The sequence below is a fragment of the Apteryx rowi genome, unplaced genomic scaffold, assembly GCF_003343035.1.
Source record: "Apteryx rowi isolate R43461 unplaced genomic scaffold, aptRow1 scaffold_77, whole genome shotgun sequence".
In the NCBI taxonomy this organism is placed as follows: domain Eukaryota; kingdom Metazoa; phylum Chordata; class Aves; order Apterygiformes; family Apterygidae; genus Apteryx; species Apteryx rowi.
The window spans coordinates 1,681,772-1,699,260 of NW_020451060.1; the positions used below are offsets into that span (position 1 = coordinate 1,681,772).

At 36.4% G+C, this 17,489-nt stretch overlaps 1 protein-coding gene across 15 annotated transcripts in view; it reads left to right on the plus strand.

Moving 5' to 3' along the window:
- Positions 1 to 17,489, plus strand: part of CUNH9orf3 (chromosome unknown C9orf3 homolog) — a 204,063-nt gene that overhangs the window by 68,087 nt on the left and 118,487 nt on the right. For 14 of the 15 annotated variants that reach the window (XR_003257161.1, XM_026088441.1, XM_026088440.1 and 11 more), the window contains 2 exons: positions 15,272 to 15,461; positions 17,284 to 17,390. The exons of the other annotated variant lie outside the window; for it this stretch is intronic. Coding sequence is in view for 13 of the 14 variants with exons in the window: in XM_026088441.1 (XP_025944226.1) it covers positions 15,272 to 15,461; positions 17,284 to 17,390 (297 nt within the window). In the remaining variant the exon portion in view is untranslated. The remainder of the gene's footprint in view (positions 1 to 15,271; positions 15,462 to 17,283; positions 17,391 to 17,489) is intronic. 15 annotated transcript variants of the gene reach the window in all.

The window sequence follows — 17,489 nt, forward strand, 5'->3', positions numbered from 1 at the left end:
AAAAAGGCAGAAAAGTGTTGCTGATACACCAAAATGCCATGGTACAAAAGGATTCCCTTTCCCCTCGCTCTCACACTCAGGGAAATAGATGTCTTTGTTCAGTATTTACTCATTAAGCTTGAAAGCACTTTGGAAACGTAGACACCCGTGCAGACCCTATAATTCTAACAAAGTGTCAGCGAGCTGGTTCATTTCTGTCAATATGGTAGTTTCAAATGACATTGTTTCATCTTGCTATCTTTAGCTTTTCTATCTTAAGCCATGGGAAAAGGTGTTGCTACTATTATTGTGATAACTTTGAGCACAGTCCTATGCCTGTTGATCTCAATGGGAATGATATTAAGGGTCTGTTCCTTTATATGCAATTCTTTGGATGTTTTTCAACCTTTCTATTTTAAACTTGTCCTTTATTTATCATCCACCTAGAAACCCCTCTCTCGATCACATAATTTTTAGACCTTTGACATCTGAATGTGATGCATACATACAATTCTTAATGGTGGGTGATTTTAATCTTCACCGTGACAATAAATCTGGCAAACCCCTCAAGCAATGGCATGGACTTCTTGATGTTTTGATCCCTTTTTACTTATTGCAGAGATTGCTTGATTTAAGAATGCAGGGCTGGTGTCTATTGTTATCACTAATGCTCAAATGTCAAACCAGCATTCCAGCACACTTCCCTTTCAACTAATCATTATTGTCTGCTTATTCAAAGCTTTAAGCAATGTTAGTTAGGTCTATTTGGCAGTGGATTACTTCTCTTTCATGTTGTGTAGGAAATTCTTCAGATTTTCATTATTTTCCTTCTTGACATGTAAGTACAAGCAGGGAAGACTATTTGGATATAACTGACTTGGTGTGCTGTTTTGTCATGATATGAATGTCCATGTGCTCATTTTGGAAGTGTTCAGCATTATTCTTAAGAATATTCATTAAATAATAGTGAAAAAATGTATTAAAAGAAAAGGGGGTGTTATAAATCTCAGTGGGGGTAATCTGTTTGGGTAGTATTGATAGTAGTGCCTTGATTTAACCCTCTTCTGAGCCTTTTGCACTGAAGGCACTGATAAAGCTAATAAAATGAGGGATGGTCATTAGAGTTCTTTTATACAAAATGTCTGAGAAAATTCTTTGCTAGTTTTTGTCCCTTTTCTGCCCCTGCCAGCTTTTGAGGGTTTTATGCTGCAGACAGAGTAACTTCCTCTGATGTGTTGGTCCACTCCAAATTATTCTCCATCCTTATATTTATTCACTGATGCATGAGAGAAGGAATGAAACTGACTCCTGTATCCTGACAGCAATCATGTAACCCTTGTGTCTGTTCCACTTTATTTAAAGTAAAAATGGTAACATTTCTCTTCAAAATTGGATTAATGTATGTATAGTCCAATTTAAAGATGGCTCTTTGAAACATTTCTTGTAGGAAAGAATGTTCTTCAAAAGAAATAAGCAGATTTTTCATACATTTATTCACACATAAAGTAACATTTAAAACTCTTTAATATATATTAAAATGTATTAGTTACCTTTTCAAAAAAAAAACCCACACCTGAACTTATTCCATCTTTTTCTGCCCTTCTTACATTTTTGTAATTATTTTCCCCCAAACAATTTTAACATTGTTTAATTTTTATTAAAAAAAAAGCCTCACACCTTCAAAAGTGTTTGTTGAAACTACCATCCAAACCTTTAATCTGTCAGCCAAAAAGATTTTGCTGCCTTATTTTGACAGCTCAGTGAATGAACTTTTGACAGATTTCTTCTGATCATGCTTATTTAGGAGCTTCTAGAGAAAAGCTGAACTGTGGAACTACAGAAATCTTCAGAGTATTGTCAAAGTATTATAGCTTGTCCTATGCAAGCTAGCGCCTTTTGTATTGTGGATCGTTATATCTGACTGGAAATTTAAAACATTATTTTTCATTCTTCCAAGGGCTGATATATGATACATTGCAGTCTGAGTGTTCTCATATGAGTGTTCACACACACGTGCGCACTTCTCGCCAGTTTGTTGCTGTAGGAGACTCCCTTGGCAGTTAATAGGGATCTCACAATATAAATCAGGAGTTACCCCACTGAAATTCATGGAGGGGCACCTGTGAGACCCTTCTATGCTTTGGAAGGTCTAGAGGACCTATAGAGCGCTGACAGCACTTCCAAAGAGAAAAGAAGGGTGCTGGGTGTCTCTTTCTCTGTGGGAATTGGAGATATGATGTATTTGGGGGAAAAAAAATTCATGTCTGGTTTTGAGAATATGAAAAAGTTGCTTGGAGACAGTGGTTTGTGATTAAAACACCACCTCTGGTTTGGAGTTTTTTGGGGATTTCCTTTGTCTGTGGTAGTATAAAGGAAATAGATGGTTTCTTTCCTTTTGAATCCAAGGCCAGTCCATTTTTTTGCCACATGGCAGGCATCTGGCTTGTGATGACTGCCTACTCTTTGCACTGTTTGCATAAATTGTGGCTCTGCTTAACAAAGAGGGTTACTATGTGCTCTGCTTATATGAGTTAATGCTAATTTTGACTTCTAAGTCTATTTTTAAAAGTTGAAATTGAGAGTCAAGCCATATTCACTTGATCATCTGTCTCATTCATAGTGTGATGCTGCACTGATATTTGTAAAGGTTCGTTTCTCTGTAGCACGATTTCTAGAATTTCGAGCACCTCTAAGCTTACATGGGCAAAATTGTCATCTTCTGCTTAAATAGTTTGAAGCTAAAATTTAAGGTAGCATTCTGAACCGTAAAGAGCCGATACTGCGAATTTGCTGGAATATTCTTTCTCACTTGTACACTTAGCTATTTTGTTAAAGAAAGGTCAGGGAATTCACTGTCAGGAATACAGTGTGACTGCCAGCTTGATAGTGGTAGATATTGAGGTAAATCTGTGATGTAATTCTGAAGAGCTTCATTAACCTTCCTGGAGATGCCTTCAAGAGTAGAGTAAAGCAAAATCTTTTGGGTCAGTGCTGCTGTTTCTGATTTTGATTTTGTGTGATGTACTGAACATCACCTATATTAATATTATGTAATGTATATGTAAAAGCTGTATGTACATACTATGTTCTAGAACAAAAAGATTTACAGATAAATTCCTCTCTCTGGAGGAGACCACATGACTTAAGTTTGGGTTATCAGGTTTCCACTGCCACAGTGAGATACTAGAGACATCTTAAAACAGTGCAGAAAGAGCTGCTTTCATTCAGTAGCTTTTCCAGAGCAATACTGGAATACTATATTAATTTATTGGCATGAGGAAGCCTAACTTACACTTATTTAAAAAAACTATTTGCCTTTGCTATCTACCAAAAAGGAAGGAAGGTGCAAAAGGATAAAATGAAAGCTGTACCATACAGTCTACATAAAGTCTTAGTTTCACATAGTTTTCTGAAAAGGGAGTTACTGACAGAGAAGGTAGGATTCACAAAACTGTTTTTACACTGTGCAACTACCTTTTCTTAAAAAACACAATGGACACATACTTTTAAGTTCAAGCCGGTCTGCCATTATGGCCAGTATAAACCACCAGTCTTTACTTATTAACTACTTAGTAAGAGTATTAACTCTTTCCATATATTAATTGAGAAGCAGGCTTCAGATCTTCCAAAAATCTGGTGTTATTGTGCTGTTTAGTAGTGTCAAATTAGATGTTATTTGTTTGTTGAAGCTTGATTTCTAATTTTTGCTTGGCCAATCAATCCAGTTTAATACAGTAGTGCATACATGTTAAATACAAGTTCTGTATGATCCTAGAAAAGAAAAAATGCACTGTAGTCATAGAGGTATTACCAGTGCTTTCTGAGAAAAGCCAGTTGCATCCAATTTGCATATGCCAATATAACCATAACCTTTGCAGTTAATTCTCATAACTAAACTTAAACCTGTTGGAGGCATAGTTACATAGTGATAGTTACAGGCAGAGAGAGAGCTATACATTGCTGTCACTGGAGAACTGATCCCTCATAGTGTCAGGCCATCCATAGAGTATCAGCTTCTTTCTTCTACCTGTGACTTCACTAGCAAGTGCTGAGGGCAGTATGGTGGACTTAAAGACCTGAACCTGGAACATGACCTCAGTATGGAATTTATCTTTTTAAATGTTTCTTACATGAAAAAAATCACATGAAACTGCTGCACTAAAGTAAATTTAAGTTGCAGTCAAGCAAGTCTGTAGCCATGTCAGAGATAAATTGATAAATTGAGGCAAGTCTCAATCAGTGTTCTCACAGTTGGCATTAAATTCTGCTATAACTGAAAATTTAAAGTAATTACACTGAAGTCTGTGGAGAATACCTATATTTACAGCAGAATGACTGGATTTGTCTCTAAAACTGTTAACTATTTGGAAATTTAAATCTGTACTTTCTGAAAAATCAAAAAAAATTTACATGACCTTTGGTCTTCAGGTTCATAAATCCAAACTGATATAAATGCCAAATATCATTTGAGTTTTTAAAAAAATTTTTCATTTAATTAATGCTGACAATGTGGAACATTATATGTATATATATATATATATATATATGCACACAAATATAATCTGTACGCTCATCAGCATTTTGCCAGGTACAGAGCTTGGCATTCTCAATTTATCAACTTCAAACATGCCTATTTTCAAGTTTTTTTAGATGAATATCAAGAACACAAGTTATCAGGCTGCTGTTGGAAGCCTACAGAGSAGTGTTGGAGGCAATAGATGTTCATAAAATACAATGGTGTTTGTTTCTATTTGGAATTAAAAAGAGTAGGTAAATGTATTCTGTAGTAGTGTACTGGGCAACAAATAAAATATTTGGTCCTTATCGTGACTGATAACAATTTGGAGATTTATGAAGAGCTAAATTGATAAAAAATGCAACAGAATAAAAATTCATTAGTAGATGGTATTTAATGTTACAAGATATTAGCACCGTTTTTAGGTATGCTAGCTATTTCTAGTGAAACTATCCTTTGCTATATGATTCAACAATAATAGCTGAATGTCTTATATGATGAATAAAGCAACTCACATGCACACTGAAGCTCTTCTATCATTGGATATGATGTAATTTACTCTTATTTTTCCACCAGCACAATAAATGTGTCTGTGTGAAACTGAATTTGCATTTGTATAACATTTTACTTTGAAATAATCTTCCAAAAAGGAGAAAAATGAATACATTGCAAGGAGTTTGGTGTTCCCAAAAGACTTTGTTTACAATTTTGTTGAACTGTTAAGCATTTATTGTAAGGCGAGTAGATTGTTCTAGTTCTAATCATTATAATATGATTCTGTTTTAATATTGCATGGTCCGTGGGCTACCGTAAAGTTGTTACAAATTGGAGGGCTGATATAACATGAAATGAGGCACCTCATCTGAATGTTGCTTTTGTTCTGTATTTAACAAATTAGTATGTTGACATTTGTCACTGATGGATTTCATTATTTGCTGAAAGGGTTTTAGGGGGTTTGTCAGCATGAATGGTTTGTCCTACAGACTTTTGAGAATTGATAAAGGCATCTTTGTTCTTTGTGCAAAAGCACAACAGATATCTTATTGACTGACGCACACAAAAAGGAAGGCTTGTATAGCTGCTGCACAAAATAAACTAAGAAAATAATTTTGGAGCCATTACTTATTCTTCTATATTGTTCTCTCTCTTTTTGCTAACAACACATCTCATTAATCAACGTAAGAAGAAGCATTGCATCCTCATTCAGTAAACTGAAAGCATGTGTTTTACATCAGGTGCAGTTTACATACTGTTTGTAGATGACAAAAATAAGAAAAACAGGTAATGAAGGACAGCAGGGCTAGTTAGTTAGTTTTCTATTGCCTGAACCTTTTTTTAAGGTTGGGGAGTGCAGAGTGTTGTAGCATTTGTTGTTGTTGTTGTTATCCTGTTGATACAGGATAAAGGCATAGTAGAATTAATGTGTTTTAACTGAAATGTTGAATACCAAAATAGATATTGACAGCATTGGATTTGTACCCATTTTTTTAAGAAGATGAAAGGCTCCGGAAGGATTTGTAGGTACTGACTCTTACAAGCAAGAATTATGAGTGATATTCTATACAGACAAAAATTAGATCACATGCAGATTGGATAATTATCTTCATCATGCAAAACTGGATAGTTATCTTCATCTCACTGTTTGTTCCCACATTTGCTAGTTGGCACAAGAAGCAAGTGTGTATAAGATATGAACTCAAAAAAAAAAAATTGGATCTATGCCTCTTTTATGATATGAAAAGAAGTTCTAATCAATTCTTTTTCTTTTAAACTCTCTTGGATTAACTTATTTGTGCATTTTCCTTAGAAATATCAGAGATTTGCAGCTTTCTCTCTTAATGTTAGGGGTTTCCTGGATGATTCAGAGAGATCTGGAGTAGTCTTGGTTCTCAGGTGAAATGTTTGTTATAAGAATCCTTAAAACGAAGAGTGTTTGTTTTGTTTTGTGAAGCTCCTCTAACTGTAGTTTGTCCAATTTTAATAAGAACCACTTCTGCCTTCAAGCAGATTTCATTTCTGTCCTGCTTTTAACACAGCGATCCCAGTGGTTTTACACTGAGAAACAATCTTTAAAAGAACAAGCAATATTTTCTTTTTTGTTTGTTTGCTTGTTCTGGTATGTGTAGATAAAGCTTTCTTCTGTCTATTAAATAAAGAAAAGATGACACATTCCTTATTTTATTTTTTCTTGTGCACATCACCTTTTGAGATCCTTTAAAGTACAAGCCCTTGACTTGAGTGAATTTTCACTGAATATGGAGCAGCAGGTACATTGTGCCTCTTCTGTCTGTCTGTTTGTCTCTACTAGGTTATTTGCACTTTGGCTCTCAGCTCTGTTCATATCTATCAGAAACGTCACAATGTAGTAAAAGGAAATCCAGGGCTTCCAGTAAGAGCAATGATGGAAAGCTACAAATAATGAAATCCATCCATGATCAAATAATAACATCCATCAATGACAAATGTCATCATTTAGACTGGAACTGAGAAACATTGTTAGAGACTGTTCATCATATTAATCATTTTAGTGACAATACAAAGAGCAGTTTGAAAAGGCTCTGAAACAAATGCCATGTGCATTTCTAATATAAAACAAAAGATTCTTTTTTAGTATTCTCTTTAGTACATTAGAAGGGGATCTTTTTCTTTTTTTATTGCACAAAATTATTTTGCATTTGTAAAATGAGAGGTTTGAGTACACTCTTCAGAGATTCTGTGTCTGTTTCCATTACGCTCTTCTTTTTAAAATAAAATGATCAATTACATTAAAATGATTAATTGCAATGATCAATTTCCATGGTCATGTTCTGTTCACTTTTTTTATTTGAGCAAATGTTTAAGGTTAATCTTGTGGTCCTAATTTTGTGAATCAATTCTAAATGAGAGAGAATAAATATATAGAAAGGTACTAATAGGGACTTCCCAAATGGTGTTATTTTTAATTAACCATTTCAATAAATAGTGAATGACATAATATCTTTTTCCATTTTTTCCAATTTTTAATTTTTGGAAGCTCTCAGGAAAATGTGGAAAAGTTCCAGAAATCTGGAATTTAGTTCCTTCCTCCAGAATGTAGATGAAATGTTGCCTTTATATTGTGTATATAAAATTCTTACTGAAATCAGTGGGATTTCCTCTAGCTTCTCAGATACAAACAAAAATTTCACTTCTCCCTCTGAAACTCTTTTGTGATAGTACGTATGCCAGTAAGAGTAGAGATGCTTCAAATTGTCATGGTCTTTGCATCAGCTGTTTTGCTTCAGACACAAAAAGATAGTTCCATGAAAACTAAAGTACTTAGGTACCTTCACAGAACAATCTGGACTTAAAATATTTTGAGTTTCTTGATCTTGATTTCTTTGCTCGCTGAAATAATCTAGATTGACTTTCAATTTATCTGGTATCTTTGTGTGTGTTTTTTTTCCTAAGAAAAAATAAATAAGCTAATTGAGTCATAAAGCTTGAAAGACTTATAATTTGGAAGTATTTGGCACGAAACAATGGAATTTTCTCTTATGAATACTTAGTATGGGATCTGGAAGTCAGAGACACTGATTCACAAATTATTTTCTATTAGCTATGTCAGTACTTGTTGAGGAGTATTTGTATGTCAAGTGTGAAGGTTAAAAATTGAGCTAGTTTTGAGTCATTTGGCTAGTAAATTTTAAGTAAATTATAGAGGTTTTAGAGCAAAACAAGCACGTGTATTTATGGAGCCACTTTATTTCCCCTTTCTCCTACCAATACATCAGTTAAATATGAAAAAAACATCCTGAGATATACAACACAAAAAGCTGCAGTCCCCCAGCTGAGAGTTCTAGTATAAATGATTTTGACAGCTTTGTAGCATTGGCTACCATGCAGTATTCTGTAATTGATTTTGTAAGAGACTTCTGTTACTTAGTGTTTTTGTGTTTAGTTCAAACAAATCTGCATAAAAAAATTTAATGGGAGCTGAGAAGGTTTTGGATCTGTAATTCTTTCTTTGTTGCCCCGTGATTGCCTATGCTAATTCTCTTTTCTGTACAACAGCAGGCATCTTGCTGCCCATGCAAATCCTAGGAGTACAGCAGTTTCTAAATGAGTTGATATTGTTGTGCTTGTGTAAGACATTAGGACATTATATCTAGAGAGCTCCAAAAAAGGTTCATGCCCTGCAACTTCTTCTATGTGATAGAGATGTGTAAGATGATAAGAAGTGAGCTGAGATGTCATTAGGCATCCTGGGGCCATTAGCAGTCAACTAATGACTCATTGCTCAATGCCGAGGTTCTTACTTGGGTGGACCGGAGATTGATCTTGTCACCTCTAGTTCCTGTTGAACTCATTATAATAATTGGATTGCTCGGTACACTTGGATCCCAGACTTCAGATTGAACTCCACATGTAAAATATGTAAAACAAATTCTTTCTTTCCTTCTTCTTGGTTTACATCCCAAGTCAGGACACTTGAAGTACGTAGGGTTGATTACTGTGGTATGACTGCAGAATGATATCAGCAACAGATAAGTTACTTTGTGCTGTGACTTTTCTAAAACACTAATGAAAATTTTTTCTGTTGCAGCACTGTCAGTGTGTGCTGTTCGTGTGTGTGTACGTGAAAGAGAATGAGCCAGAGCTGTTCACAGAAATGAGTTGCCTTGCTACCAGTTTTTTCATCTTGGAATGTGTTCTCATGTAAGGATCTCAAGAATTGGACCTAAGGAAAATCTTGCAACCCTTCTGTGGGAAGTGATATTTTCAGTCCACCATCTTAATATCATGTAGATTGCTTGGATGCTTGAGTATATTTGAGCTGAGCCCCAGAAGAAAGCTAAAACTTCAAAAGAGAGTGTGCTTTAGAAAAAGTTAGAAAAGAATAAGAAACTTTTCTGGAAAGACTGGTATAAAAATTAAAGGCTCCCAAAAATGATTCTTTTCTGCTGGATGTGAGTTCTGTTGGTCAGCTAAATAAATATCTTGTTTTAGTAGGCACAACTCTGCATTTTATACTGGAAGTCCCCTGAGATAGTTGGCACTGTTTGGGGCTCTTTTCCTTGACATATGAACCATCCTTTTGAGATTGACTGTCCAATGAAGGTGCGGGTATTCAAATAAGAATTTAATAGATAGTATCATCCTGAATATGGTTAGTTCTTTTTGATCTGATTAAATACACACACACACACACACACACACACACATATATATTCCTAAATAGCCTGGTTTCTTTCTTGACTTCTTTTTATTTTTTATTGGTATGGAATTTAATATAAAAATATTTGAGATTTTTTTTAATACTTTGACCCTTTACTAAGGTAAAAAGTTTCAGTGCACGTTGTGATTGACTTGTGATATGGGGAAATTTGTCTGTTTGATATAGCATCCTGTGTTACCTTTGTTTGCAAACATGAAGTAAAGAGCCCTGAATTATGGGGAATCACACAGGGTGATACAGTTTTCCTTTATGCCTATCTTGTGTTATATGGGAGTGCATCAAGTTGTTGTCTGTTTGTTTTTTGAAGCAAGTAAAATCTCTGTCTTTTTGTTCAGGTCAGTATGATTACTCCTTTCACAGTAGCAAAATAAGGTGTCCTAGCATATGAAAATTTTGTCAACTCCTGACAATATTTTCAATATGGTTTTGTTAATCATAAAGTTCCAGAGCTATTCCTGTTTCTAAAGAAGACTTACAAAATTTCTTGTGTGAATAATGTCTGGACTAATCAAATCTATAGTTGATTTGTAAGTCCAAAGACATTTTAATTTCAAATAAAAAGCTATGGAAGGTGGTAGATGTGACAGTTGCTGTAAGGGATAAGTACTGTCTTTTCATTTTATGCAAGTTTTTGCAACAAGTTTTGTTATTGGGTACGCAGGAGAAAATGTGTAATTTGGGATTGCAGATAGGAAAAATATCAAGAGTTCTTACAGTCCCTGGTATTTCTGTAGCAACTGTTTGATGTTAGGCTTTTTATCTTTTTCTTTTCACCCTATCATTTCTTCTGAGTTTTATGCCAAGTATCAATTTTGCTGCTGAACAGTAATAAGAGTTCCTCCTGAGAGGCATTCACCCATGTTTGTACACATTTTGACTAATCTGGTCTGGTACTGGGAAATAAATGAGAACAAAGTGATTGCCTTCCAGTCTGTGGGCAGGAGCAGGTGCTGCTCAATTGTTCAGATGGGTAATTAGGTGCTTAACTCTCTGCAGTTCAAAGATTGGATCATTGCACTCTCAGACTGGCTGATATAATCCTCCTTTCAACATGCAAGAGTTGCTGTTCTTCCCTATTGCCTACCCAAACCCAATGTTATTGTAGGATTTATGGAGTAAAAAGCCATGAGTTAGTGATCTGCCCCAGAATGACCTTCATCTCTAACTACCGGTCACTTGGTGGCTTCCAGTATGATTTTAGGGAGAGAAAACCCTCTTTATGAAGTTTCCAGTATTTCTGCCACAATGCTGAGAGTAATCTGACTACCAGATCCCTGTATCTACAGCTGGGTCAGCACACAGACCTGAGTCTCTGATACAGTGTGAACCTTGGTGATCAAAAACATTGTTCGTCTCTGTAGTCTTCTCAGTACCAATTGCAACATATATGGTGGAATGCTGAAGTTTATGGATGTAAATAATTGGATGTTGCACATTTTTGTCTGTGGTCCAGTGACGCAAGTGCACTTGGAGATAAATCACAAAGCAAGCTAACATTCAAGGTCTGATGTAGATACTGCAGACAATTGCTAATATTGTTGTCTGTATCACTGGAATAATGTGGGCTGAAGGCCGCAGTACTGATGAGAGACTGCACAAAATATATGTAAAGAGCTGTAATTTAATTGTCTAACTTTATCAAATTCCATAACCAGTAATCTTTAAATGTATATTTTAATTTTAGTGAGTACCTAAGAAAATATTTTGTAGGGATTTTTCCTGCTCCCTCTTTCATGTTTGAGATGGGATTTTCTAGAAGCACAGTAACTATCTAACCCATTTACTATCTGTCTCCCATTTTCTAAATAGGAAAAGATAAGCAGTATGTGGAGTGCAGTCAAAACAATTTTTTTTAAAATTTATTATTTGACTTCTATCCATAATAGTGGTTTTGGGTGCTGCTTCTGACTCCAGAAGCATAATGTTCCAGCTGATATGGTCCCTGCTCTGTTATTTCAATAAACATATAAGAAACTGTGTCTGCATATCCCTGTACGTTAAGGGAAAACTATTTCTGCTTCAAAAGGAATGGAACAAACCTGTTAGAAATGTGCTTCATGTTCCTCATTTACAAACTTGAGTGCATACTTAAGTTCATGCACATACATTTGGCTAGAGTTTGTGTCATGTGTCTCTTGCCTGAGCCGCCAAGGATAACACACCACTGCAGCCAGCGTGCAGAGCGGCACCTGTGTCTAACTAGCAGTCTGAAGAAAAAGTTTTGCAAAATTGCTTTCAGAGATTTGGCTGCTAAACTGGTCAGATTACTGTTGAGATCTCTAGGACTCCTTGGAAAACATTTACTTGTTAAGGAGAACTTTTATGAAAAACATCTGCATGGGTGGATTCAGGTGATTGGAACATGAAAACCCTTAGACCTTTCACACCAAATGAAGAAATAATACTTCCCTTTTGGGAAGTATATTCCCTTTCCCCTTTCCTTCATGTGCTTGTCTTCGGAAGGAGTTACAGAGCTGAGATTTCCTTTAGCTACAGTCTAACTGGGAGAAAGAACTAGTTCTTTCTTTTGTGTCAAATGGTATGAAGGTATAAGTTATGAGAGTGTGATTCTGGTCAGAATAATAACCTTTGCTTTAAAAGTATAACCAAGTGTATACTTGTTGAAAACAAGTCATTAGCTACTTTTTCTGCAAGGGCCATTGGGAACTAGTCCAGCTTCCTGGGAAGGACTGATGGGGTTTTTCTTCTTTTGTTTACTGGGAGAGGTTTCCCATCTTCCTTACCACATCCAGGCAACCTGTTCTGGCCTGCTTTAGAAACTTGAGCCAGACTTGAAAAGATGTCAGCTACAGGCATTTTATAAGCTGGGCATACCTGGTCAGGTCTGGATATAATTGCTGAGGTGAATCACCTTTGTCCATTCTTAATGTAGGAAACAGATTTCTCTCCTTTTCACTTCTAGTGAAAGCAATCGATATCAAGCCTTATAATATGTTCCTAGTAAATCAGACAGATAGTAGGAGGTTCAAATTCATATTTTGATTTAAAACTGTATATATTTTTGACCAATTACCATTTTGTCATCATCTTGATTATCTTAATTTTCACATGGAGACTTTCTTGCATTAGTGAGTCTTTGAGGAAGAACACTGATAGTAGGTATGAATAATAATGCACATCCTAGATGATGTTTTTTTTAAAAAAAAAAAGAAAAAGTAGATTTTGCTGAGAACAGTAGAGGTGGAGTAGAGCTTCTGACATTCAAACATATACTGGAAATAGAGGATCTGTATTTCAAAGTAGTGCATAGAATCAAATTTCTGTCCAAACTAACAAATGCTGGACATATTCCAGAGATATGTTCAATCTTTGAGAAAATTAAGCTTAAGATAAATGGGAGCTTTGCACTGTTCTGTAGTGATATGTCACTATATGAGGCTCTGAACTGGAGACATAGCTGCTTGTTAAGGGCAAGCAAAATGATAGGAATTATTTAAGGTGTTCTTAGGAAAGGAAGTTGCTGGCTGTACTCAATCTCTAAAATGAAATTCTGACTCTGCACGTAATCTTTTTTTGGGGGGGTCCTTGTAGAAAGCTGTATTTGGGCGGGGTGGGGACAAATGTAGCTCATACTTTTTTCTCGTAGAAAAGTTTTGGTAATCCTTTTGTAAAGAAGTGTGGCATTTCTATTATGAAGTGAGTGCAAAAACCAGGAAATTCGATCTTTATTTTTATTTTGTATATACCCCCAGTATGACACTTAAAATGCAAACCATTCTGTGAGCTTGTTTATAAGGCCTGAAGTTACTTTTGTTTTGCTTAACCAAATGGCCAAAACACTGCCAGCAGTATGTCTGGAATGTTATTTACTTGGTCCATTTCTGAGGTTTTTCTTTGTAGCACTGTACACATGCCACAGCTGGGGGTCATTTACTTAAAACTTACCAAAGTAATACCCCCAGAGCTGCAGTTATTCTTCTCAACAGGGGCTTTATAATAAAAGGGAGCAGCTCATCATGTTTTGCAGCTTCTGTGCTCACACTTTTTTTTTTTCCTCTCCCTCCCTCCTACCCTCCCTCTCTTTTCGTAAGCAGAATTGCTTTTGGCAGATTTGGAGAGCTGGTTGCTTTGTTCTTGGTGACTCGATTCCTCTATTAGCTCTTTAATTCCTTACATTATCTCTTACAACGCCAACTGCTTGAAATGTATTAACTTGCTCTGTAGGATTATTATTAATATTTTATGAGGAAATGGCAATGGAGCATGTTTTCCCTATCTAAGCCCATATATTTTATGGTCTCGGTTCCAGACATTCAACTAGTTGCAAGAGAACTGTGGGTGTTTTAACATTTCCAACGGAAGGGTAGGGCGGGTGGGGAAGCTATCTGGAACACTGACGACTAATATTTGACTCTTGGAAATGTCTTAAGGCCATGTGCTCCCCTCCCACGCAAAGAAGGCTAGTCTCAGTGCTAAAGACCTGTGGTCTTGAAGGTATTACCGTTGTGCTTTCTTTCCCTTCTAGCTGGCTGGAGTTGATAAAACAGCTGAAATGCAGATTATGGTGGCCTAGGGTTAGTGCAGGAACACTCTGCAGATGATTCGTGCCCTTGAGAGTCCCACCTGTGGCACTCTTTAACCCCTTGTGTGTTAGTCCTGGAGGGCCTAATTCTGCTCTCCTTCTTACTTAGAGGATACTTACTTAATTTCAGAAATTATGTAACTGCTGAGGAGTTAATGTCTAATCAGTTTAAATACAACATAAATTGCCTTACAGCGCAACATGAGTTTGGAACTGCAGTAACTTGCAATTCAGTGTAAGTGTTTTTCATAGCAGAGCAACTATTCATAGCAGGGTTTTTTCCCCCCATTTTCTTTTCTTATTGCACTTAAATTGCAGGGATTTTAATGCACTTTTGAGGGGTTGGGAGGAGAGCAGAGGGAAAGTAGAGTAGATACAGACTGGATTGTTCTTGCTTGTCATGAAATGTAGACATTTACTGGGTATCTAGCTTTCATTTCGCTTGTGTGCTTTTGGTAAAGGATGTTCTCTTTCCTCCATATCTGCCGAAATGTCTACCTCCTATCCTCAGATGGTATCTTTTTAGCTTGTTTTAAGTTGTAACAAGTGTGTGTGCTTTACTATGCGTGGTCTTTGTTGCTTTTGGAGAGTGATTTGTTTTCTTTATAAAATGTTTCTGCTATATTTATTTCCAGCTTTGATCATTTAACTGATAAATACCTGCTGCCTATATTCACACCTGCTCATCTTTTATCATCCTGTCTTAAATATAAATACTTCTATTGAAATAAATCAGCCTTGTAATTTGAAAAATATAAAACTTTTGGTTTAAGTTACTTCTTACAGGTAATAGCAGTTTGACGGTTGAATACGAAACAACTGCTTGGCAGAGTTTTAGTTTGAATCTCTGCCAAACAACAATAAAGTGCAACCTAATTCCTAAAAATGCCTGAGCTATAAACCGTCTGTCATGACCTAGCATGCATACAGTAATAACAGGCTGACAAGGCTAATAAAGTCTATGTATTACTATAGCCATGCATTGCATGTTGTAACAGGTCTATAATGTATTTTGTCTTTCATTCGTGTTGTGCAGCCCCCATATCATCTTCCTGTCACAGAGTGTATTACCTGGAGGGCAACATCTTTGTGGAGCACGTCTGTGCCATGAAATTGCTCATGCTTGGTTTGGACTGGCCATTGGTGCTCGTGACTGGACTGAAGAGTGGATAAGTGAAGGGTTTGCCACTTATTTAGAAGATATATTTTGGGCCAGGGCTCAACAGGTAAGGTGACAAAACATCACTTCTCAATTGAGTCACGTGGGAATCAAAATTATATACCCTCCTGTCAATTAGTTTTAAACTAAGCCTCTTGTGTTATGAAGCGCAGTCTTTCAAATGGCACTGGAATTTGCATGCTAACTTGGTTTAAAAAAAAATACTCCTCCTTCCCCTATCCACAACAAATGCTGATCTTTACCAAGGTAAAGGTTGGTGCAAATAAGAATGGAAACGTCTGTTTGTCAATGATTACCTTCCCAAAAATGTACTACTCAAATATTACCATTGAGATACCAGGCAATTGCTTGGCATTCTTTCCACTTGTATTGTACTTCTGAACCTGAAATAATCAGCAGTGTCTTACTGAATATTGTAATATTCCAGGCACACTGATGAAAATAGTATCTGTTTGCCCTATGAATAGCCAAGAGGCATGCCTTGAAACAAAATGGTTGCTGATGAATGGAGCACGAACACTTGCACTTTTTTTTATACTGCCCAGCAAAAGTTACCCCCTTCTCAGAGGCTTAGAAATCATAATCCATCCTAAAGTGTAGAGCTCATAGACTACATGTCAGTTAGTGAAGTGGTCTTCTGGTCTGATTCTTTTTTGTCATATTTCTGCTACTTTTGTGTGTTCATTTCCTCCCATGTTTGTGTCAGGCCCTGATTCTCTTCTCCCCTCTGTCTTATAGGGCACCATTTAGGTCAATAGGGCTCCTTGTGTGGAAGAGCAGGTGGGACTGGGAACCAGCATCATAAACTCTTCTGAGTTTCCGTTTTACAGAGTATCAGGCTTGTTTATAGCACTGAATAAAACAGAATTTCTTGTCACTTTCTGGAGCAAGGAAGAGAGAAAGACTGTCCAAACCCTTTGCTTTTTCCTTCTTGTTCTCAAACTTCTTTCTGCCATTACCTTGAGCATTACTCCTCTGTTGTGAGCTGTTCACATTCATCCTACACTTCTGTGAGTTACTTGAAAGCATTTTCACTGTAGCAGATACCCTTCCATGTAGCTGAGTGGAAAGGAGTAAGCAACAAAACAGGCTGAGTATTACCCTTGTTAATTTATAAGGTCAGAAAATTTGTTACTGGTTTGTTTGCTTTTTTCTTTTTGAAATTACTAAGTAATTTTGGTGCTGTGTAATTGTTGGGTTAGAAATATATTCCATACTGCAATTTCAATTGTGACTGAAATATTGATTTAATGCAGGAGAATATTATTTGTTTTTCCCTTCTTCAATCTCCCTTCTTTCCTCCCTCATAATAAAAAAGTGCAAGTTATTTGCTGATTTGTAAGCTGACAACATTGAATTTATCTCATATGCATACTTCTCTGTTAATATTGCTTTTATGGGGGAAAATACAACAGGGAGCTTTTACCAGTGTGGCAGAAATAGTAGGAAAGAGGGATAAAATCAGGACACAAAGCAGCTCTTAGCTTTCAAGGCTGGGAAGAGTAAAGATGCAGCCAGAACCGATATGCCAGGTATCTGTACTGCATGTTCAGTTCACTTATTGCCAGTCACTGAGGGGAAAACAACATGCCTATCTTTCTCCTCAGGCAGAAATATTTAACTGACTATTGATTTGATGTGCTCAGTGAGGCTCCTGTTTCCCTCAGTGCTGCTTTTAACTCTTAGAGCAGCAGCCATAATTTTGTTGTTGTTGTTGTTGTTGTTGTTCAAGGGTGTGGATGCTTGTGCTGCTTCCTGCATTTCCTGCATGTTAAAGGCAAACAAAACAAGTTTCTCTTTCTGCAAATTATTATTGACTGTTAGAAAAGAACAATCAATGATCTGTGGGTTTTTTGTATACTGGGCAGCTGTCACATGATGAAGTAAAAGGGCAGCAGGAATTGAAAGCTTTACTTCGCTGGCGACGACTCAGAGATGAGGTGCAGAACTCTGAAGAAGAGCTACAAGTTTTACGGTAAAGATCTGACAGTGTAGTATTTGCCTTTGCTTGTTCTCGTTCTCTCTCTCTCGTTCTCTCTCTCTCTCTCTCTCGTTCTCTCTCTCTCTCTCTCTC